Source organism: Ambystoma mexicanum, chromosome 3p (assembly GCF_040938575.1).
Source record: "Ambystoma mexicanum isolate Mex_15411 chromosome 3p, UKY_AmexF1_1, whole genome shotgun sequence".
NCBI classification, from domain to species: domain Eukaryota; kingdom Metazoa; phylum Chordata; class Amphibia; order Caudata; family Ambystomatidae; genus Ambystoma; species Ambystoma mexicanum.
This window is the reverse complement of record NC_090925.1, coordinates 937939987-937962453: the sequence shown is the minus strand read 5'-3', so window position 1 is coordinate 937962453 and position 22467 is coordinate 937939987. Positions and strand designations below refer to the sequence as shown.

Below are 22467 nucleotides of genomic sequence, written 5' to 3'. Positions count from 1 at the left end.
TGGAATGCTATACGGGGCATCCTCTCCACCCGGGAAGGGAAAAGAGTAAAGAAAAAAGAAAGGAGACGCCCTCGTCCAAAGAGGGCCACTTTAGGAGATGCCCTCTTCAAGCCCTTGTAGTAGCGTTGATCTTTGTGCAGGGGCAGAGTGCACAGGAGACCGTAATGGTGGACAAAAACCTAGAATGTCTCTGAGCCCCAAGCCCCATCTAGGCAAACGAGCTTTAAATGGAAAAAAAGAAATAAAAGGGAACTTCAATGGAGCTCCATGGCAACCATTTCAGCCAGGGTTAGAGCACCCAAGCAGTATACAGACACAAGATGCAGTGTTGGCAGTTCAAGGAGTGTTCAAACGTTTAAATTTCCATTTCTGTTGCGCACGGCCTCTTCTCGAGGGCTTTTCAGTTGGATCTCGGCGCGGTCCCTTGGGTTCTCTTCGGCCCTCTGCGTCCGAGTCCTTTGCTGGGCCTTGTAGGTGGCGACGAGCTCGTTCCGCCTCTTCCACCGAGGTAAGCCTGTATTCTTCGCTGTCGAACTCGAATGTGAGGGAAAATGGATGGCTCCATCGGTACTGCACGCCTTTCTCTCGGAGCCAGATCGTGAGGGGACGACACCCTCTTCTTTTTGCAAGGGTCATTGCTGAGAGGTCCTGGTATATTTTGACTGTTGAGCCACGGAAATTGATCGTGTCCTTTATTCTTGCTTTTTGTAAAATGTCCTGCCTTTGCGTGTAGTAATGGCATTTGATTAGGACCGATCGTGGGCCTCTCGCTGAGCCCCCTGCCCTGTGCACCCTGTCGAACTCGAGGGCCGGGGGGGCGGTCTCGTCATAGAGAGACAAGATTAGGGATTTCACCGCACTCTCAAGGCCTGACTGTGTCTCTCCACGCTCTTCTTCCAGACCAATTATGCGGATGTTGGAGCGTCGCTCCCGATTTTCAAGGTCGTCCACTTTTGATTCCATATCCCTTTCCTTCTGCTCGAGGTCTAGGAGTCTAGCCTCGTATTGCATGGTGGCGATGTCTCCTGATTGTTGGTTGTTTTCAACTGCTTCCAGGCGGTCCTCAACTTTGGCCACTTTCGTTTGTAGGTCTGATACTATTCCGGTTAGGTTGTTTCGCATTGATCTAATCTCCCCAAGCAGCAGGCGGATGTCAGACTTTGTCGCACTATCGCCATCATTGCCTGGAATGTCTGAAGTGCTTTGGGCTTCTTCCGCTTCCATGGTTGCGTTATTGCGTCTAAACTTTCTCAGGGTCGCCAGGGTTTGTGGATCCAGCTTTGTTACCTATGGAAGCTCCAGTGAGCAAGGACCGTCGTGCTAAGGTGTGCTTATGTCCACGGTCGTGTTTCAGGGGTTGGCTAGTTATTCGGGTGGGGTCTCTCTAAGCTCCGTGGTGGTCTGCCCCGGACTTCGCAGCACGTTACCAGCGCTTTTGCGGGCGAGTCGGGTGCCCCGCCACACGGCTGTCTCTGCGCCCCGCAAGGTGCCTGGAGGGTCCTTGGTGATCTTTAGGTTGGCTGCGAGGCTCCGCTAGTGGTAACGAGTTTCAACAGAATTTGGTGCCCGTGGAGGGCCGTGGTGTAGGAGCGGTGAGTCAGAGCTGTTGGGGTAAGCTCCGTGGTAACGGGAATGGCTGCTTGCGCTCTTGTTGCTTGGTGGGGAGGGGGGGGGAGCCTCGGTTGAGCCGAGGAAGCACGAGCCTTATTTCGCAGGAGGCTTAGTGTCCGTGGCCGACTGCCGCGTACAGCCCCCCCGGAGAGGAATGGGGAGAACGTCCAGCGGCTGTGCGCCTGGGCCCGCGAGGGTTGCTGGACGGAGGTGTGGCGTGGCCGAGTGCGCTCACGAGTGTTGAGAAGCGGCGTGGGTAGTGGGATAAGACCCTCGCTTACGGTTTGCACCGTGGAGTGTAACCGCAGGGGCCCAGGAGTTGGCTCTGATGGAGGGGGGGGGGAAGGCAGGCACCTAAGCCTGGGGCACTGCTTACCCGCACCGGGCCGATCACTCCGGTCGTGGCCTGCCTGGCCGGTCGCCCCACCTCCACCGGAGGGCCGGGCGCCGCGGACCGCTGTGGCTGATCTCGCGGCTGCCGCGCCTCGTTGAAGGGCTGGAGTACTCCCGTCCGCTGGGCGCTGGATGTTGCTGGCGGGCTGGTTCAATTCCTTGTAAAACTTCCTCTTACGCGTGCGGCGCGTATTTCAGATGGCGGCGGCCATTTCCCCCCCCCCCCCTCTCCTCGTTGTCCCGAGTTCAGGCCGACTGTGTTGCCTGGGGGCTACCGATCGGAGGCTGATTTCTGCCTTTCCTCGCAGCCTCGTCACCTGGATTATAGCTGGGTGGGTGCCAGGACGCTGTATCTACTTCATTTGCTGGTTTTGTCGGGCTTTAGTTTCCCCTGCCCTGCTCGAAAAAGTGATTTTAGCGGGCTCGAAGAGGGAGACGGTGGATCAAGCGACCATCGCGTCTGCGCCCCCTGGTGGTCTCCATCTTCTTATCTTTTTAAAAGGCGTTTCACAAGATTCTACTGAATGGTTTTGTTCTCTAGGGGAATAAGGATTCTCAGAATCTAATAAGGTAACATTTAAAGCATCAACTTTAATATCCCCCTTCTGAATATGGGAGCTTTCAACTCTACATTTGTGCTTAATTTTTGGGAAAAAAGATACTTACTCCCAATATAGGATTGGTGAGAACAGGTGTTGCTATCAGGATAAATAGCATTGTGGAAGAAATGTTCCCTCTGACAGTAAGCCATTAAATTTACAGACATTACTGCCTCTTCCTCCTCTGAGGAAGAAAAATATTACGTCTCTCCCAACTGGGTCCTCCTGTTCCCTTGGGGGACCTCCTCCTCCCAGGCAATCCTTGCGGCTAATACCACCCCCAGGGTTTGGGATCACGTAGCAGCTGCCTTCCCCTGGCCACCTGTGATATTTTAGGTAGGGTTTTTGTGAGTACTCCACAGGATTCATCACATATTGCAGCGTATAGATTTTGGTTTGAGTCCTTCCCCCTGTTGGGGTGCCGATTTTAGTCCATCTTTTTATCCAATACAAGGTCAAACCCCCCTATCCCCTCCTTCACTAACTCTCCACACAACCTCCAACAGTCTTGCTCACCCAGCTTGTGCACACACTCACTACACAGTATCGCTCTCACCAAACAATACCTCGCCTTCTCTTTAATTTGCCTTCACACTCATGTCCACAGTCCTCCTGCTGGTTTCTTGGTCTGCCACCTTCTCTGACTTCACCTGAAAAACCCACACCTTCCTACTTGCTGTTGATCCACGTATCCTCCCTTTCCTCCTTCCACTGGTTTACTAGTCCTGGCCAATCAGGCCTGCCTTCTCCACACGGCAGGTGTTGGAGATAGAGGAAATTATACTCTGTTAAGCACCCCCAACGCCCCCCCCCCCTTTTATACATGCAGGACTGTCATGAAGCATCAATGATGGCCTGCCTTGTAAAGTGTTGAAGTTCATGGTAGGCTGCCTTGACACGGCTTTCTTTAAGATAAGTAAAGTTTTGTTGAGCAGTTGCTGCCCAGTTTTGTGACCTTGGAGGTCTCGGGCGGCTGCAGCGGTTTCGTAGTGTGCAGCTGCCGGGAATGCCTTGTAAAATTTCCCGTCCTCCTCTCTCGCTGGTGCTTTGTCTGATCTCTGCACTTGAAGTGGCTATATGCATGTTGCGTCGGTTGCTGAAGGGTTGCAGTGTTCCTGGTAGTCTCTACGCAATTACCCTGCATTCTTTGACTCCAGAAGAGAAAGTGAAAACTTGATCAGTACTTTCTTCCAGAGGTATGGGTTGCAGCAAGCTGGTGATCCCCATATATAACCAGGAACTTAGGGAGGGGGACAGGGTTTGGAGCCCCAACTGCAACCACCCCTCTCTGGGGTAGGACTGCCTCTAGCTTCCACTCTGGTAGGCCTCCCACCCAAGGCTGAGAGGGGTCAGATTACTGACCTTGTCATAGCTGTTTGGTCCTGCCTTGGGTCAACCTGCCCCATCAGAACCTTTGAATTACTTCTTCCTAGTGGACTGCTCGCTGCCTTCCGAGTGCCACCTTTACCCCCAGATATTCCAACCACCTCCTCTTCTGTACCTCATTCACCTGCTGTTACCCTATCTTTCTCCTCCCTTGCTGTTACCACTGGATCTTGCCACCTGCTATTACCATTTCCAAACCATTTTCTCCTCTTGTTGCTATCTTTCCAGGCTTCTGTATTGCCTTGTAATGTTACAAGCCCCACCTCCTTGGCACTACCTTTGCTAGTTGTTTCCGCCTTCACCTCCCTGTGTCACGCTTCGATCTGTTACACCTTCTCTGTGACATTTCTGGTAACCTTTATCACCTCCATCTGCACCCTTGATCTTACCACCCCCTCCTGATTTTTACTCTTGTGTTAATCAGCTCCTCCTGTCCCCTGGGTTTTACCACCTCCTACAGTCTCTTGGCTCTTACCACCACCTCCTGGTCTCCACCACTGCCAGATTTCCAACTTCCTCCATCTCTCAAGCGTCTTGTTTTCGCCATCTCTCTCCAATCACTGTCAGACTTGTGCTTCCTGTTCCTCTGCCTCACACTGGTAGAAGGGGAGGACTCTGATTTATATAGTGCTCTCTCTGAATGGGATTTGGGTGAGAGACTGCAGTTTAGTCTGGTAATTTAGGCATAGCAGGAATTGGCTTCTGACCCTTGGGCTCACAGAGCTTCACTTTGTGGCTAGGGAGCAGAACAATACTTTCAGACCCGCTCTACTGCTGCCTTTGCAGGAAGTTGTGGTCCTGCCTTATCTGGTGAATTACAATCTAAAAACTCTGGGTAAGCTTTCTGAATCTGAAAGTTCAGTGGATGTTTGAGAGGAATTTACAACATTGTACCTGAACCAAGGGAATTCTCAGGTAGGAAAAATAAATGGGCACTTGTCTGTCACACTGGATATCTCTAGGCCCGAGAACTGCAAACCTGTGACTTTATAACAAGTACTGGTCTCCGGAGCTCATGAAGCATCTTACCAGGGCTCATGTAGCATCTTAGAGGGGGGAAGGGAATATCTTCTTTGAGTTTACCTTTGAAGCACTGCGACTTAGAAACATTTTATCATGTGAATTAAATTGTCTTTGCTCGAGACAGTTTTTCCCCTCAAGATTTTGAGTCTGCTCAGTGAAAGCCTCAGACTGCACTTGGAGACGGCGGGTCCACTAGAATTGAAGCACCTGGTCTTACTGGGGTAGGGGAAAAGACCAATTCTACTTGGACGTTACTGTCCTGTGTTACTGAATGATTGTGGTGGGACCATTTCAACACAACTGTCATGGAAGTGAAGGATTCTGACTGTTGCCTGACCTGTTAAATGATCCAAGGCATGATGACCAGAGATCCTCCCAATATCACCCCAAGACATAAAATCCACTGGCTCAGGATGGCACCTGCCCCCTGAGTGCATCCCTTCACGGTCTCCAGAACCAGGTAAGGTATTTCATCAGAGCTTCCTACAAAGGCACCTAGAGATCTCGGTATACTTCCAGACTGCCTCATCAAAGAGATTGTGCAATTTCCCTTTTTTCCCAGCAACCAAACCCTTTGTCCTCTGAGATCCATCAGAGCACCTGGAGGCTCTGCAAATGGCACTTGAGCACTATATAAATCCCAGTCATATAACAGACATTGAATGTGGCTAGGCAATGGCTGTGACTAATCCCGCTAGTTTGTCATCTCACCCCACTGGGGGGCGGAGCCTCCTGTGTTTAGCACCCTCTATGGGGCAGGGTAAGTGAGATGTCTCTGGAAGTGACAGCACCCTAGGGGACAGAAAACCCCAGAGAAGGGTGCAAATCGCCATCCCTTCCCCCAGGCACTGAAACATTATGGGGTATGCAATGCACATATCTACACTGCCCCCTGCCATGCCAGGAGGGCAGCACTATGCAGGTAAGCCTCTCTGGGCTTAATGCAAACGAAAAAGTTTATTTTTCAAAAATGGCCGCAGCTGCGGCAACACTGATTTCCAGAGCTACAGGCCCTGTTCTTAGCCCGCCTCCACCCTGTCCTGATTGGCTTCCTGTCCGCTTTATTGCAGGAAACCCTGCAGGTCGGCCCAAACCAAAAGCCCTCAAGCAAGGCAGTTGAAACACACTGTCTGTCCCTGGCCGTATAATGCTGGTAATTCGCTCTGCACGCTTGACTGAAAGCACTGTGTTCCCATTCCGGCTATCTGTCCCATCGACACTACCACCCACTTACTCTATCCCCCTCATGCTTCCTACCAGGCACCATTCTAACAAGTACAAAGTCTATACTTGCTCATACCGGTGTCTGCTCTCCGCTATCAATGGAAGTGGCCTCAGCACTCCACGGTATTCGCCATCGCAATGCTCGGCTCTCAAGCCGTATTCCCCGCTTATTTGCTCTCCGTGCAAAACCTTTGCCAACCAGGGCCAGGAACACCCGCATTGGCTCCAGAACTGCCTATCAAGGTAAACCACTCACTAGATGCCCATAACCCGACGGCTCCGACCCTAGCCTGAAATTTACTATGACAAGGATTACACTTCCCGGCTGCTGCCTACTAGCAGATCGCGCAGCTCCCCAGCTTCCCATGGAAGAAACGTAACCCCACCCACATGGGCACTTTAAACTCGAACAATGGCCACAAACCCAAATGGAGATAAACTCACTTACCCAATGACAGTAATGCTCCTCTGCCAACACACAGCACTCTTTCAGAGTCAAATGTTAGCACAACAGCCATGACAAATGTTAGCTCTGTCCCTGTATCGAATCTAGGCACTGCTTCAAAGTCAATTGTTAGCACAATTGCCATGCAAAATGCTAGTTCTGCCCTACTGTCTAATCCAAGTATCGTCCCAATGCCATATGCCAATACTGTAACTATGACTAAAGCTAGTAATTCTCCTCTGCCTAACTTTAATAACCCGAGCCTCAACTGCCCCAACAGTTCCATACCTGCACAGAGCTTGCCTTCTACTTCTTCTCACGACCTTAATCTAGCACTCATTAACACCCGCTCCCTGACCACACATGCCTTGGACATCCACAACCTCCTAATTAAGAACAACCTAGATGCCCTTGCCATCACCGAAACTTGGCTACACGCAGCTTCTGGCCCTATGCTAGCGCTCGCCCTCCACCCAAAACGTTTTCGGTCCTTGAAACACTTGTGTATAGGCATGTTATAAATGCCATATAATATAATATACACCATCTATAGAAACGACAGACCAAACTCAAGAGGAGGTGGTGTGGCCTTTATTGTAAAGGACCTCCAGATCATCAGACAAGTACCCGCTGCTTTGAATAATAACTGTGACATCCTCTCCCTCAAATGGGCCACCTACCCCACAAACACAATCTCTTTTTACCTCTTCTACCGCCCACCAGTCCCCTCCCTCTCCTTCAAAGACTTACTCCTCCCTCCTCTGTTACAACCTCAAGCCCACATCACAAGTGCTCCTTCTAGTGTACTTCAACCTAGGCCTTAACGACCCCATGGACCTACAAGCCACATCACTAGCCACTGCCCTCACTTCTCTTGGTTTCGACCAACGTATTGACAATCCCACTCCCAGCAAGGGACGCACCTTGGACTGGCTAGCAGACATGAACTGTTGCATCGCCATTAAAGCCAACTCACCATGCCCATGGTCAGATCATCATATCACCTACTCACTTTCAGCAGGCCCACCACCCAAACCCCCATCTGCCTCACCCCATCAACCCTTGCCCATAGCTCACGTAATCTCACAAAGGAAAACCTCATCCCGTTTCTCAATGCCCTCAACCCTGACAACCTAGAGATCACTGACCCAGTATTCCTAGCGCAACACTACTCCACTATCCTTACCCACGCCATCAACACCATTGCTCCTCTACCTGCTAAAAAAAAGCCAAACCAGCTGTCCACATTAATGCCTGGTATTCCTAAGAGCTTGCCACCCTCGGAACCGAAAAAAGACTTGCTGACTCAAGTTAGAAAACTCCCCCTCTGAATCATCCAAATGTGCCTTCTCTATTCTCATGAACAAATACAAAAAGGCCATTCTACTTGACAAGGCCTCTACCCCCAATTCAAGTATTGCCAATGCCAGCTCAGACTCTAAGGAATTATTCACCATCCTCAAAAAACCGGAAACACTAATCCCTCAAGTCTCCACGATCCACACGGACGCTGCCTGGTGTAACGCCATTCGGAACGCCCTTCTAACCAAAATTGAGACACAAACATAAAATCCAGGCAAAGAAAACATGTATTATGCAACAATCCCTGCCCGTGTGTACACACTCTACTTACACTCCTGATGCCCCCACTGTTTCGCTTCAACAAGGTCACCACTCGGCAAACCTCCTGCATCCTACAAAGTTTAACGCCCTCAGGATGTAAAGGGGATATCTGCCCGACTCCACTAATCAAATACTGTGCCATCAAACTACCCCCCTTCATCACAGCCTTTATCAATGCCTCCTTCAATATGGGCATAGTAGCCTCCTGCCTTATAGAAGCTTGGGTCCTCCCCCTGCTAAAGAAACCACTCTCAACCCCACATTGCTAAAAACTATTGGCCTATTACGACCGTACCATTCCTACTTAAACTCCTTGACAGAGCTGCCTATTTACAAATTCAATGCCACCTAGAAACCAACCAAATTGTAGGCACCCGTCAATCTGGCTTTCGCCCAGGCCAAGACACTGAGTCTGCCCTCATGGACTTGAAAATTCAGTTAAATGCCCTCAGAGCCAAAGCAAAGCTGGCCATGCTGCTTCTCCTTGATTTGTCTGCTGCATTCGATCTAGTCGATCACAACATCCTATGCCACCACGTCACCTCCTCCGTGGCCTTCTCCCAGGCAGCTGCCGCCTGTATCGCTTCCTTCCTCGATGGGAGAGTGATGAAAGTCTTTGCCGACAATGCCTGTGCCTTGCCATCCCCAATCAACTGCGGGGTTCCCCAAGGATCCTGTGTCTCGCCTACGCTCTATAATGTTTTCATAAAGCCCCTTTTTGACCACCTAGACTCGTTCGGCATAGCCTACGCTAAATATGCCGACGACACGCAGATTCTTCTCCTGTTCTCAGGGTTCTACCACAAAGATTCCTCCACCCTCAGTTATACTTGTGCCACGATCCAAGCCTGGATGGCGACCCATGGCCTTTGCCTCAATGACGAGAAGACAAAGCTTCTCATTGTTGGTCTGGCAGCTGCCTTAAAAACTCTCAATACTCCACCTTCAACATTGACAGATCTGTGATCCCGGTCGCCCGCTCGGTAAAAACACTGGGAGTCCACCTTGATGCCACTCTCTCCCTAACTCGACAAGTAATTGCCTTTTCCTCTGCAGCAGCCTACTCAACTAAACTGCTCATTGTCGCCAGGCCCTTCCTATTTAAAGACAACTGTCTAACAATCGCCCAGTCGGTGATCAGCGCCAGGCTGGACTACTGCAATGTCCTATTCGCTGGCACATCCACACGTAACATAAAAAAACGGCAAACCATCCAGAACAAAGCCTTACGCGCTGCCCTCAATATCCCAGGCTCTGAGCACATCTCGGCCGCTTGAAGAGCTGCTCACTGGTTACCTATCGATGAAAGAATCCTATTCAAGACACTATCAATAACCCACAAGTGCATCTCCAATGCAGCCCCACCTTATATAGTTCAGAACATTACCAAAGTCCAATCCAGCAGGCCTACCAGAGCCGCATATTCCCACAGGCTGGCCCAACCTAAGTTCAAACGAACTAAAGTGGGAGGGTTCAGCTTCCCAGTTTTAGCTGCCAGATACTGGAACTCAATCCCATCTGCTCTCAGAGCGGAAGAATCCTACTGGGTCTTCCGCAAAACCCTCAAAACCTGGTTGTTCGCCTAACTCGCCACTATGGTCTACAAATGCTGCATGTCTGGAGGATACCTTGTACGTGTGCTGCCATGTCTAATAAAGTGCATTGGCACCCATGCTCACCAGTCAATGTGTTGCCACGCCTGAAATATTGTATCTATACCTATGCCCTAATCTTGGGTCCATGTCACTAATCATCACGCCTAAAACAATTAAATGAATGGTAAAAGCGCCCTGATGCCTGGCGGTTTCAGCGCACTATTCTAATGAAAATAAATAAGGGCTAGGTTGTATGGTAACCCTATACCCCTGTGAGGCAGCATCCACACTGGGCCGGGAGGGTGCAGCCATACCGAGTCGGTAAGCGGCTACAACTGCAACCACAGTAGCAGCGGGAGCAACAGTGACCACGGCAGCAGCCATACCGCGCCGGGAAGCGACCGCAATGGCAACTGCAGTAGCAGCCACACCTGAGAGGAACGGAGAACTAGAAGGAACACAGAAACCCTTCCGAAGCAGATGGATAACCCGGTTCCAAGCAACTAACTGGTCTAACCTGTACAGAGAAAGGTAACTGGAGCGGCGGAAAACCCGGGGAGCAACAAGAGAGGAAGGGACGGATAAATATATCCCAGTGAAGCAGCATTTATTCAGCAGTGTGTTAAGTGCGGGACACAGCCTAATCGTCCCTGTGAAACAGTAATCATTCATAAGAGTTTGAATACATATGGGACTAAGCCTAATCCTTGTAGTGAATAGACAAGAACCCAGAAAAGTGAATGAGCCATCTGAATTAGAAATGTAGAGGATCACAGCATCCAAACCTAAGTGAGGAAAGTAGCAAAGACACTGCAAGTTGCTATTAAGGATAAGGGTCATGTCATGATCTCTGCTTCCAAAAGGTCAGGGTTTTCCCAACTCCCTTGGAAGCAGATCCATAACCCAGGTTCCGAGTGCCAACCAGTCCCAATTGGGACCTTTTGGACCCAGTCCTGGCGCCAGTGGCACCAGGCTCATAAATATGCCCAGTCCCAGCGCTGGAAGCGCCGGGCTCATAATGCTTGGGTGGACTTACCTGCAGCAGACCATGCTGCTTACTTGCCTGCCAGTTGAGCCTCTGATCCTCTTCTGTTTGGAACTACTTTTCCTGTTGGGTGGGGCAGGAGCCACTCCCTAGGTTCAGAACACTGGAACTCTTCTGGAAAGCAGGAACTCTTTTCTTACCTAGGCGTGGATGTGGAAGGAGACACCTAAGCACTACAGGAGGCTATTTAAACCACACCCGATGGATGAATCTTGCTTTGCGTTATTCTGCATCCTCTGCAGCAGAACGCTCATCGTGTCTTCTGCATCTGATCCTGGGCCTAAGGAAAAAGGCTTACCATCCTGAATCCAGTCTTCAGCAACACCTATAAAGACAAGAAAGAACAGGTTAGCATTACGGTCTTCAGTGACAGCTCTTCACTTACCTGGTCCATCGGCTGTCACCAATGCCTTGCGCTGCATTCCGGCATCTGAAAGACAAAGGCTTACCTACTCTTCGTGCGCTCCGGAGGTCTTCACACTGCATTCCGGCATCTGAAAGACAAAAGCTTACCAACGCTTCGCACGCTCCGGAGGCCTTCGCGCTGCATCCCGCATCTGAAAGACAAAACAAGGTGCGTTTAAAGACATTGGGGAACTTAAATACTCACGTGCCATTACTCCTTTCCACATCTAACCCAGTGGGTATTCCGGCACCCTGCAGCTGCTCCGAACTTGTACCTGCAAAATAAAAAGACAGTTAGAGCGCATCGTGAAGCAGGCAACAAGCGCTTACTTACGTGCTTCCAGGCGCTTCTATTCATCACACGGGCTCCATCTTCAACTCACTTCAGCCCGTCATCCGCCATCGCCGGAACCCTGCAAAACAAGAAACATCATTACTAAAGACTTTAAAGACATTAGAATTACTCGAAACTTACCGTTCGTGCAGTAAACGACGGACAGCAGTCCTCTGAAGTCAAGAGGCCTGCTCCCCTTATCCAGTGAAGAAACTGGTTACAGCACCCTGCCCCGAGGCAGATGGAGAGCACGGCGTTCACTTACCTAAGGTGAGAGCGTTAACCTTTGGGGTTCTACAGGAGAAGAGAAAGGGAAGAAGAGAGAGACATTCAATAACCCAGTTCCTTAATCCCATATTTTCTATCTGCAGACATCTTACCCTTCGAGTCAGACATACAGTGCACAGAGGTCCAGCCCAAAGAGCCAGCCGTGTGTTACACATCACCTTTGAAGATATGGTATACGCCCAGTCAAGACCGGCGCCTCTACGGGAATCAGGTGAGCGTTACAGGTCAAAACCCTAAATTGACAAACCAAGTGACTTTTATACAGGAAGAAAAGAACATACCCTGGAGTTGGAAGAGTCCCCTTGCAGAATTGAAAGAACTGATTTAGGAAATCACCAAGAACCATTTAAGAATATCTTAGCTGAGAAGGCTTGTCCAGCAGAAGGGACCTTTGTGCTATTTTGTTTAGTGGTAGGTTTAGCGTATCTTTGCTTTGGAAGACGGACTATTATTTTGGACTAGACTATCGACGAGTACCCCAGTTCGTTTTGTGTTAGGGAAGGCAAACCCTTAGAATAGGGACGGAAAGGACTTTTCTTATTTAAATAAAGCAGTACATTTTGGAAATGTCACCACTTAGTCCATCTCCTTCTATTGACCTATTACACTATATAACCTCTTACTATTGCCCCGGGAAATGCTCCTGCCGTACATCTAGTGACACTTGTTCCCTGTACCACCTTGCCACCCCCAGAACCTTCATTTATTATTATAAATGACCCAGTAGGAATACTTCCCACCGTAATGACATCCGCTGATTTGTTTAATTTATTTTGCTTATATAGCGCTCTGAACCCTTGGGTATATAGGCACTTAACTTGGTGGAGCGATGTTACATACATGACAATAGAAATAGGAAAGGTAGAATAATAACAAACGCGTACTAGAACATATAGTGTTCTAGCATATACACACAATATACATTAGAAGAAGAAAATATACACAATATACATAGGGAGCAGAGGTTAGGTTAGCAATTAGGCTGTATGGACAGTAGCAAGCAGGTATGTACACTATGGCTCATGTGGGGAGTGATGTTATGTGTGGAGTAGCGAGAGGAGCCAGGATTTGACTTTGAATCTGAAAGCTGTGAAAGAGGGTTCAACTCTCAGAGCTAGGGGCAGTGTGCTCCAGGTTTTGGCTGCAAGGACTGGGAAGCTGGAGCCACCTGAATTTTGCAACTTGAACTTGGGAATACTGAGGCAGTGAGTATAGTTGGATCTGATTGGTCTATTGGAGGTTTTTCTGCAGAATGTATCAGCTAAGTATTTGGGGGCCGTGTTGGAGAGACATTTGTGGGTGATCATTAGTATTCTGAAGGTAATTCTATCTTGAATGGGAAGCCATTTGACGTTGCCTGGCTTGGGAGATGTGGTCAGGACGCGGTAAATTTAGTGCTACATGGAGTGCGTTGTTTTGCATTACTTGGCGTTTGTGCAGGTTTTGTTTGCTTGTGCCCAAATAGGGTATTGCAGTAGTCCAATTTGGAAAGTATAAGGGCTCTGGCCAGCGTGATGTAGTTAGGGGTAGATAAGAATGTTCTGCAAGCATTTGTTAGTTTGGCGGTGTAAGCCATAGAGGATGAAGTTGCATTAACCTGTCTCGATAGGGAGATGGTTGAGTCGAGGTAGACTCCGTGTTTTGGCCTCTTTGGACACGGCAATGAGGTTTCTATCGATATTAAATGTTTCGTATTGCGGGGTCAGTTTGTTGAGGCGTTGCCTAGAGCCAATGAGTAACAGCTCAGTTTTGTCATCATTTAGACAAAGACCAAGCTTTGCCATCCAGCCTTGGATTTTGCTGTATATTTCATTTAGTCGGACGGAATCCTTCTCGTATGACCCTGTGAGTGTGATGAGAATTTGCATATCGTTCGCCTAGTTAGTATAGGGAACTTTCATGTCATCTAGGTGATCAAACGGCATCTTTGTAAAGATGTTATACAACGTTGGGGAGACACAAGAGCTTTGTGGGACTCTGCTGATAATAGGCGAAGGAGCTGCTGAAGCTGCAGATGAGAAGACAGTCATGGATCTTTCGGAGAGGAATGATTGGATCCATTTGGCTGCTTTGGGAGAGAATGAGGCCAAATTGGTTAGGTGATTAGTCAGTATGTTGTGGTCCACCAAATCGAAAGCAGCTGACAAATTGAGTAATAGCAGTAGGGAGGGATTGCCCTTATCATTAGCTTCGTCCATCTGGATTTTGATATCCAGAAGAGCTGTCCCAATGCCATGTCTTGGCCTGAACCCCCGATTGATGGAGGCCTAGTATGTTGTTAGTTTCTAGGTGGTTGTGTATGTATGCTGCTTTATCCAGGATTTTTAGCAGGAACGGTACAGTGGTGATTTGTCGGTAGTTAGTAGGGATATTGGGGTCAAGGGTGGGCTTTTTGATGAGGGGCATGACCCAGGCGTCTTTAAGATTCTTGGGTACACAACAGGAGGCGAAAGAGGAGTTGATAAAGGAGGTGATGAAGGACGCAAGCTCTTTGGCTCCCTCTTTGATGATGGAGGCTGGGCAAATATCCCCCTGGTATTTGGAGGGCTTAAGGCCGGCTATTGTGGCCTCCACCTGTCATGGTCATGAAGTCGGGGGCACAGGCATGCAGGGGTCGCATGCACAGGAGACCTGGGTGGACACTGTTCTGGCGCCTTTGGCACCAGGCTCAGGACCACAAGTAGACAAGAACATCATTTAACACCAAAAATCTTTTATTATGGACATAGCACTTCAGATGCATTAACCTTGAACATTCCATCCATTAAGCAGGATGCATTAACCTTGAACATTTCATCCATTAAGCAGCCCCAAGTGTATTCTTGGGTGTGGCTGCTAATGGATTGCCTTCGCACGTGCTCACTCTCTAGGAGTGGCTGGTAAGATGGCCCTAATGGGCGTGCCCACAATCTCAGCTATATAAGCTGCCCCGATCCTCAAGACAGACGCTTTGCTTTATTCTGCACTTGCAAGCAGCGTAACGCTCACCGTCGCCTGAGGTCAGACTTACCTTTGAAGATCCTGCTTCCTGGACATCCTGCTTCCTGCCAGCATACTTACCAACTGGGGGAAGCTGTTCTTACCTGTACATCTCTTCGGTGACCCAAGTATTCATCTTTACACTTTCTGAAACGGCAAAATCTTCATCTTGGCACCGCAACGCGACACGCTCCATCGTCGACTGCAGTGCCTGCAAGGAAAAACAGAAGACAAGGTTAGTCATTGAAAAAACAGTCAGTTTAAGGTTGCGCTTTGCCATACTTCGCGCTTTTCCTCAAACCATCACTTACCTGCTGTTGAACATTGCGGTAGCATCCATCTTCCATCCGGCCGCGTCTTGCGTCTCACAGCTGCATTGAGGCCGCATTTCCATCTAAGGGAAGAAAACAGAAGAGGGACATTATTGCAGGCATAAATAGGAGCAACATATAAAGACATGAAACAGAACAAACAGCATCACAGGAGCTCAAGAAAGACTTACCAATCATAAGGAGAAGCATAGTCGCAGCTGGACTGGACTAATCCTGATCAGGGATCAGTGAAGGAACTACATCCCATTCGACGCACCCCTGCCAGAAGTAGCAGGACGGAGAGCTTATCTTCTATAATTCACAGGAGCAGTATCACCACATACCACTGCTCACAGCTTTTCTACTGAGGGAGAGGCCTGAAGGGGGTGATTCAAGTTCAGGGAGGGCTGCAACCAGGCCCCAATGCCTCCGCAGAGACCAGGTGAGCTGGTGACTGGTGAGAATTCAAAAGGTTTACCGACCTTCGGTGTGGGTAAGTGGTGTTTGTTAGAAATGGCTTTGCCTTTAGAGGCAAATAAGTCTTTTGGTTTCTATTTTGGTTTGTAGTATTGCAATTTTATCGAGCAAAGCCTTTTGGATGTTAGCACACCATGGGGCGTCCTTGTTGCAAGCTGTCTGAGGTGGAGTGGGGGATTCCAGTTCTTTTGGGATAGTGAAAGTTCTTTGGAACTGAATTTGGGATTTAGTATTCTGTTGTTGAAGGTGCCGTCTTTTTGTTTGTAGCATGGCATCTTTGTATGAGTTAGCAGCAATATTGAAGAGCTCCTTATTCTGGCATGAGGGGTTGTTCCTCCAATTGGCATCCGCGTATCTTTTGGATTTCCGCACTTTCAGAGCAGATGTGAACCGTTTGTTAAGATGATTGAGTTGTTTGGCTTTTCTGGTTTTCAGGGGAGCCAATTGGTCTAGTGCTAGAGCAGATTTTGGTTGTAGGAGTCTACTAAAGTAGCAGGGTCTGGATTATGGGACGGCAGGGGATTGGTCATGGGTTGAATCAGCGGAAGTATGTTCTCTAAAGTAATCAACTGGTTGTTTCTAGTAATGGCAGGTGGAGCTTGCGGAGCAGTTGGCGGTGATTGAGTGAGGTTCTGGAGCTCGTAATGAATGATGTGATGGTCTAACCATGCACATGGCGAGTTTGAAAGTATTTTGGTGTTGCAGTTTGTCTGCAACCCAATCCAGGGTTCTGCTTTTGCTGTGTGTGGACTCTGTTATCAGGTTGAGTGCTCGCTGCTGCATCTGAGCGTGATGTGCAGGTCACAGGTTTGAATCCCGGCAATCCTTAAGACTCTCCTATCCTGGACATAGAGTCACCTATTCCATCGAGCTCAGTCTGCTATGTTACCATTCCAGTGTTTAATAGATTTTATTCTTTAGCCCAGTTTGAGGCCACTGACCACCAAGAATCTGGTCATTTAGATGAGAAGAATATTCTCCCTCCATTGATTGGTTGTGACTTACATAGAATGAGGTCGGGTATACTCAAGACATCTGAGCCTGTGGCGGATTCCTCATTGACGAAACAAATATCACTGCCTCATTCATGTTCCTGCCTTACTGTGTCGTTACCAATTATTAATTCTGTGAAGAGTATGCTTAATAAATGTGTGGGTGACATTAGGATCATGTGTTGAAGCTTAAATGGTAGTGGGTCGATTTGTGGTACTAATGCGCAGGGAGAACGCATACAGAGCGTCTCTAAGTCTATAGCCATGCCCAACGTCCGATGCACTAGTTCCTGCAATGAGGTAGATGGGGCAAATGCTAACTGCACAGGCCATGTTACCCTTACCCAAAATGTGGATGCAGTGATTATAAAATTGGCTGCTAATAGGAGCAATAATTCCCAGGATAATCACAGTTCCACCTTCATTAAATCCTGGGGGTCGAATTAGCACACAGGGACATGGCACGATGAATGATTGTGGGCACATGCAAAAGGGCCTTCTACATCAGGAAGGGTCTGGGAAGGGAGGGATTCTCATGTTTACATTGCTAATAGGAATACAGCTTATATGGTTTATATCCCCAAGCTGGCCCCAAATCTGAAGGAAATAAAGGAGACGTTAAAAAACAGTGATCCATTGGTTAAGACATAGACAAGGTTGTTGCTCTGTAATAAGGGATGACATTATAGTTTGCAATCTTTTTCCAGCCCCTGGTTACCCTACGAAGGATATCAGCATATTGATGTCTAACAACTAAGCAGAAGGATTGTACTTGTTGGAATATAGATCTTATCTACCGAGTAGTGTAAACATCGAGCCAAAGGCCCTTCCACCTAAGGCCATATCATCCAGCAATTGACCCCTAAATACCATTGAATTCCTCCCAATGGTCTGGTCAACACTGAAGTCATAAGATCTCCCACTTGCATGAACCTACAGCAGTGTGACACCTTAAATAAGCAATGCTCAGAAGAGGTTGATTGACAAACTGTGCACGTCGAGTGCAGCCGATCCCTCTCACCACTCTTCTATCAGGAGTGATGCTGTCCCGAGGTGCGCCTCTTGTCATGGAATGTTAAAGGAATGGTTCGCCCAAAATTTTTTATTGCCCAACAAGACGGGCAATAATAAAACAAATATACTCGCACTTTTTTTTTAAAGTTCCTATGTAACATTTTGAGCAATTCAAGCTCAAAAATTGGAAAAGCAAGCACATGGGTGCATCCATTTTGTGAAATGGATGCCCGCCTGTGCTGGCTTTTGCTTTTGCGGCACTAATGAAGGAAAAGCCAGCCAGCTGTAATAAACAAAAGCTACCACTTGGTGGCTTTTCCTTCATTGGTGCCGGGACTCGGAGGACGCGGACCGGAGACTACAGGCAGAAGAGCTGCAGCTGCATCTGGGTAAGTGCTATTTTTTTTTTTTTTAAATAAGCACTAGCTGTGGGTTTTTTTCTAAGTTTTCCGGGCTGGAGGAGCTCGGAAAACTTAGAAATAAAACCGCAGCTTTCAAAACTTTGTATTTATGTTTGCGGTAGCTTTTGAAGTGACCGCAAACATAAATATAACGTTATTGTGTTTGAAAATGCTGCGGTTTTTCTTTCTAAGTTTCTCAGGCTAGTGCTTATTTAAAAAAATAGCACTTACCGAGATTCAGATGCAGCTTTTCTGCCTGTAGTCTCCGGTCCGCGTCCCGGCACCAATGAAGGAAAAGCCACCCAGTGGTAGCTTTTGTTTACTACAGGTGGCTGGCTTTTCCTTCATTAGTGCCGCAAAAGCCAGCACAGGCAGGCATCCATTTCACAAAATGGATGCGCCCATGTGCTTGCTTTTCCAATTTTTGAGCTTGAATTGCCCAAAATTTTACATAGGAACTTAAAAAAAAAAAAAAAGGTGCGAGTATTTTTGTTTATTATTGCCCATCTTTTTGGGCAATAAAATTTTTTGGGCGGACCATTCCTTTAATGTTAAAGATCTTAGTACCATGCACTGTCCCCAGGCGCTCTGGTGGATCTGCAAACAAGGAGGAGGGATGGGGGTTAGTAGGGTGAAGAGGGAGTTGGAATGTGAGAAGGTGGTGTCCTGTTGGCAGCTTAGGTTTGGTTTTCACTGTGCGCTGAGCTTGGGTGTGAATATCGGATCGATGCGAGTCCTCATGTGCCATTGGTGCGAGCTATGTGTTTGTTTGTTGTTGCGCTGTGGTGAAGTGCATGTGGTTTGCTGTGTGAAGAGGTAGTTGTGTGGGTTTTTGTGTCAGATATGTATGCAGAAATAATTTGAGCTTCTGGGTTAGTGGGTTTTATGTCTTAGTCTTTGTATTTCTTGTTCTACGTATCTGATTGTTCTATGGGGTTTGCATTTTTAGTCTGTTCTTCTAATTGTTAGGTGTGATGGGATGGCAAGTTTCCATCTGTGCTATTTCTGACCTTTGTGAACCAGGTTGAGGTGCGCATTGTCCCCCACTCTGGTATTGGTGCTGTATATTGCACAGTAATCGCCCCCTTCCTATCTATTTCCTGTTGGTGATCCATTGCTGCCTGTGTTTGCTTTGTCAGCTAAGGTGGTGTTGAAATGTCATCCTTACCAGCCCCTCCTGATCGCTCCGTGATCGTTCTTTAGTATGATTGTAGCTTATCAATCTTTCAATTGGTAAAGTAATTTGCTGTAGATTGTTCTTCCCTTACCTCAATTTATAGAAGCTAGATTAGGGAGATGGGGAGGATCGGTTGCCTCTCCGAGTATTGTTTCTGCTGCGTATGTGCCCCCATAGGCATTCCTTCTGTTTATGGAGTGAAGAGCCAAGATTATAGTCATTTTCTGAATAGAAGGTGATCTCTTGTGTTACGTGTGTTCTTTGGTAGCTCGTTCCAGGTTTTTGGGGCAAGGTGAAAGAGGATCCTCCGAATTTTCTTTTGTTGTATGGTCTTGGTTCCAAACTGATGTCGCTGCTAGATCTGAGTGTTCTGGATGGATGGTTTATTTTCTCTTAGGAATTCTGCGCCTTGGCAGTGGATTGGCTGTGCAATATTGCAGGCTTAACTAGAAACCTACATGATGAAGCGTGGTGCGACTATATAAGATCGCATCACGTTGCTAGTTTCCAAGAGACACATGGGTACTCCTCCCAGTTTATTATCAAGGCTTCTCCAGTGATGATATTGCGGCATCCAAGGGTAAGGGGTAGACCCAGTGGGGGTCTCATGGTTCGTGGAAGTGGTGCTAGTTGGTCAGTGGCTATTAAGGGTGCTAGTGTTGCACTATATTAATTAAGCATGGTTGCAAACAAATGCCTCTCCTGGTGTCTTCAAATAATTTTGCAATAATAGAAACCGTTAGTGGCAAACGTGAATGGAGGGGAATGGGAGGCGACTCAGTTAAGGTGAGACAGTTAAGATGTCAAGGGTGAAGATGGGAGGCAACAGGAAAGAGGTGGAAATTGGAGAAGAATGTGCATGCCACAGGAATAGAGGGTTTCTAGAGGAGTGGAAACTAATTCCCCTTGAAAAATGGTTTACTGGGTCCTCCTGTATAAAATTACCCAGGGAACAGGCGCACAGCAGTTTTCTATAGTGCAGAAGTGAGACGATGTATGCTAACTGAATACCCTAATGTAACCAGCCATAGTGTGCAATTCTTAAGAAATAAAGAAGGGAGTAGCACTGTATTTTCACACACAAAACGCTTTTCACTTTGTTGATGGCTCAAGCTTTCGTGGGTTTTTGGCAACAGCTGGGAGTAAGCTGATGCTTATTAGGGGGGCATCTAGACTACAAGTCCCAAAATACACAGATTTGTCACTTGCCAAGTACTTATTTTCTACAAAATTAGTTTTCTGTTGGAGTAAAAGAAGACTTACAGACGTATACCTTTATAAAAAAAATAAAGCAACGGGAACTGCGAAGCACATGCCTGCCAGTTCCGTGTAGTGGCAAACCTGAAACAAGGTGTCTGCTTGCATACAACAATCTGGTGCTTTTGTCATTGACTGAGCACTGTAAATAATTTTTATAAGCCCTAACACTGAATTCTCAATGAAAGTTCCGGAGAAATTGTACAGGTATACACTTTTTCTACGGATGCAGAATTGGCCCCTTCAGAGGAATAAGCTGAACAAATGGCACTGGCTTGCACAATATCTACTGTTAAGTAATGTAAGACATGTCAATGTGGTTTCCCCAGTTGCTCATACGTGATCAGCCACCGTAGCTTGCAGAATGTGCCTTTAAATGAAGATTAGAGGTGTTTGTTTAAACTTGTTGTATTAAGACTTTGCAAGTAAATTAAGTTGCTTAAGGCAGCCTTGCTGAACACATTTTTATCACACCAGGAATTAATTTGCAACTGCGTTTAATCCACTACCTTTCAGAAGACTGCATAGAAATAACAGTGGCAATCTCAACAGTGCATGATTTGCTGTGAAAGGAGACCATCGGGGTGGTCTGTTCCGGGAGCGGTTGCAGATAGGCGGGACAACACATTGCTTTTAACATTGGCCTGCATTTGGTGGGTGACAAACAATTCCTCGCCTGCTGCTGGCCTTACCTGCTGCTGGTTGTGTCCATCCTCACTACCATCTCCCCCTTTTCTAAAACTCCCATGCTGTTGGATGTGCCACACAGCTTTGCCAAAAGCAAAATGATAATACGCATCTTTATTCCTGTGCATTTTATCTGCCATTTGTTGACGTAACTGATGTGATTCGAGGGTCGAAGGTCACATGAAATAAAATGCTATGTTATCAGGGTTAAAGGGCGAGGTTCTGTCACTTCCCTGCTCCTACTATTGTGGTGATTTCACGTCACCGCCAAGCCCCACTAGTACTTTTGGGATCCTGGTAACTGTGGTGTGTTTTGCGTAAGTGGTGATGTGAAGCAGAACAGAGAGAAGAAACAAGTATATGCTCGGTGCTCATAGTGCTCCCTCTTCCCCCTTTTTTCTTAGCTCATCCCGTAGCAGCATAAGTGTATACAATGAGGCATTCAGTCACTATCTAGTTTCTCTTTCACTTTGTTTACTGCTCAGGACGAAAAGGGGGAGGGTGATGTAAAGATTTTGGTAAGCAGGCCTTCTGTTCAATCAGCCTTTAGTGTCTTTTGTCGTAAATTAAGGTTGCAAATCCAGGATCTGCCCAAAGCGTATGCCCCATTACGTTTACATGTTTATTAGCATGCAAAATAAATGCATTGTTTTTTCTTTTTTTCATTCATGTAAGGGTGTTGCAAGGTTTTATAAGTCACGAAAGAAGCATATCATTACGACACAGACAGAACATAAGTGTGTGTTGGACTCCTGTCGTTCACTGGAGGCTGAGGGTTTTAATATCACATATTTGCCCGTTAAGGAAAATGGACTCCTCGATCTAAATGTAAGTTAATTAGTCTCCTGCAATTCAAGTGAGAAATGCAGTCATAAACATTTATATCATGTTTCTTTTTGTCAAAGAAAACATTGTCATTTATATAAAAGGTTCAAGTGTATGTTTTAATACAGGTTACATTTTAAAAACTGTTTAATTCTACAGAATCATTCAATAAATTTACTTGTATAATCTGTCCATAAAGCGCAGATTAGTCATTCTAAATTTGATACAAAATATGTACAATACGTGGTCCAACATTTTCCATAAAAGGTGTACGCAGTTCTTCAATGTGCAGAAAATACAATAACATAAAGATTACTGAAATCACTGAACACATCTTCACTCCATTTTTGGTGACACAAAATACTTTATGCTGAAA

General features: G+C 47.3%; 1 protein-coding gene across 1 annotated transcript in view; it reads left to right on the top strand.

The window, feature by feature from the left end:
- The window catches only part of NFS1 (NFS1 cysteine desulfurase), a 1222594-nt gene that overhangs the window by 486699 nt on the left and 713428 nt on the right, over positions 1 to 22467 (top strand). The window contains exon 5 of the mRNA XM_069652239.1: positions 21942 to 22094. Coding sequence (XP_069508340.1) covers positions 21942 to 22094 — 153 coding nt within the window. The remainder of the gene's footprint in view (positions 1 to 21941; positions 22095 to 22467) is intronic.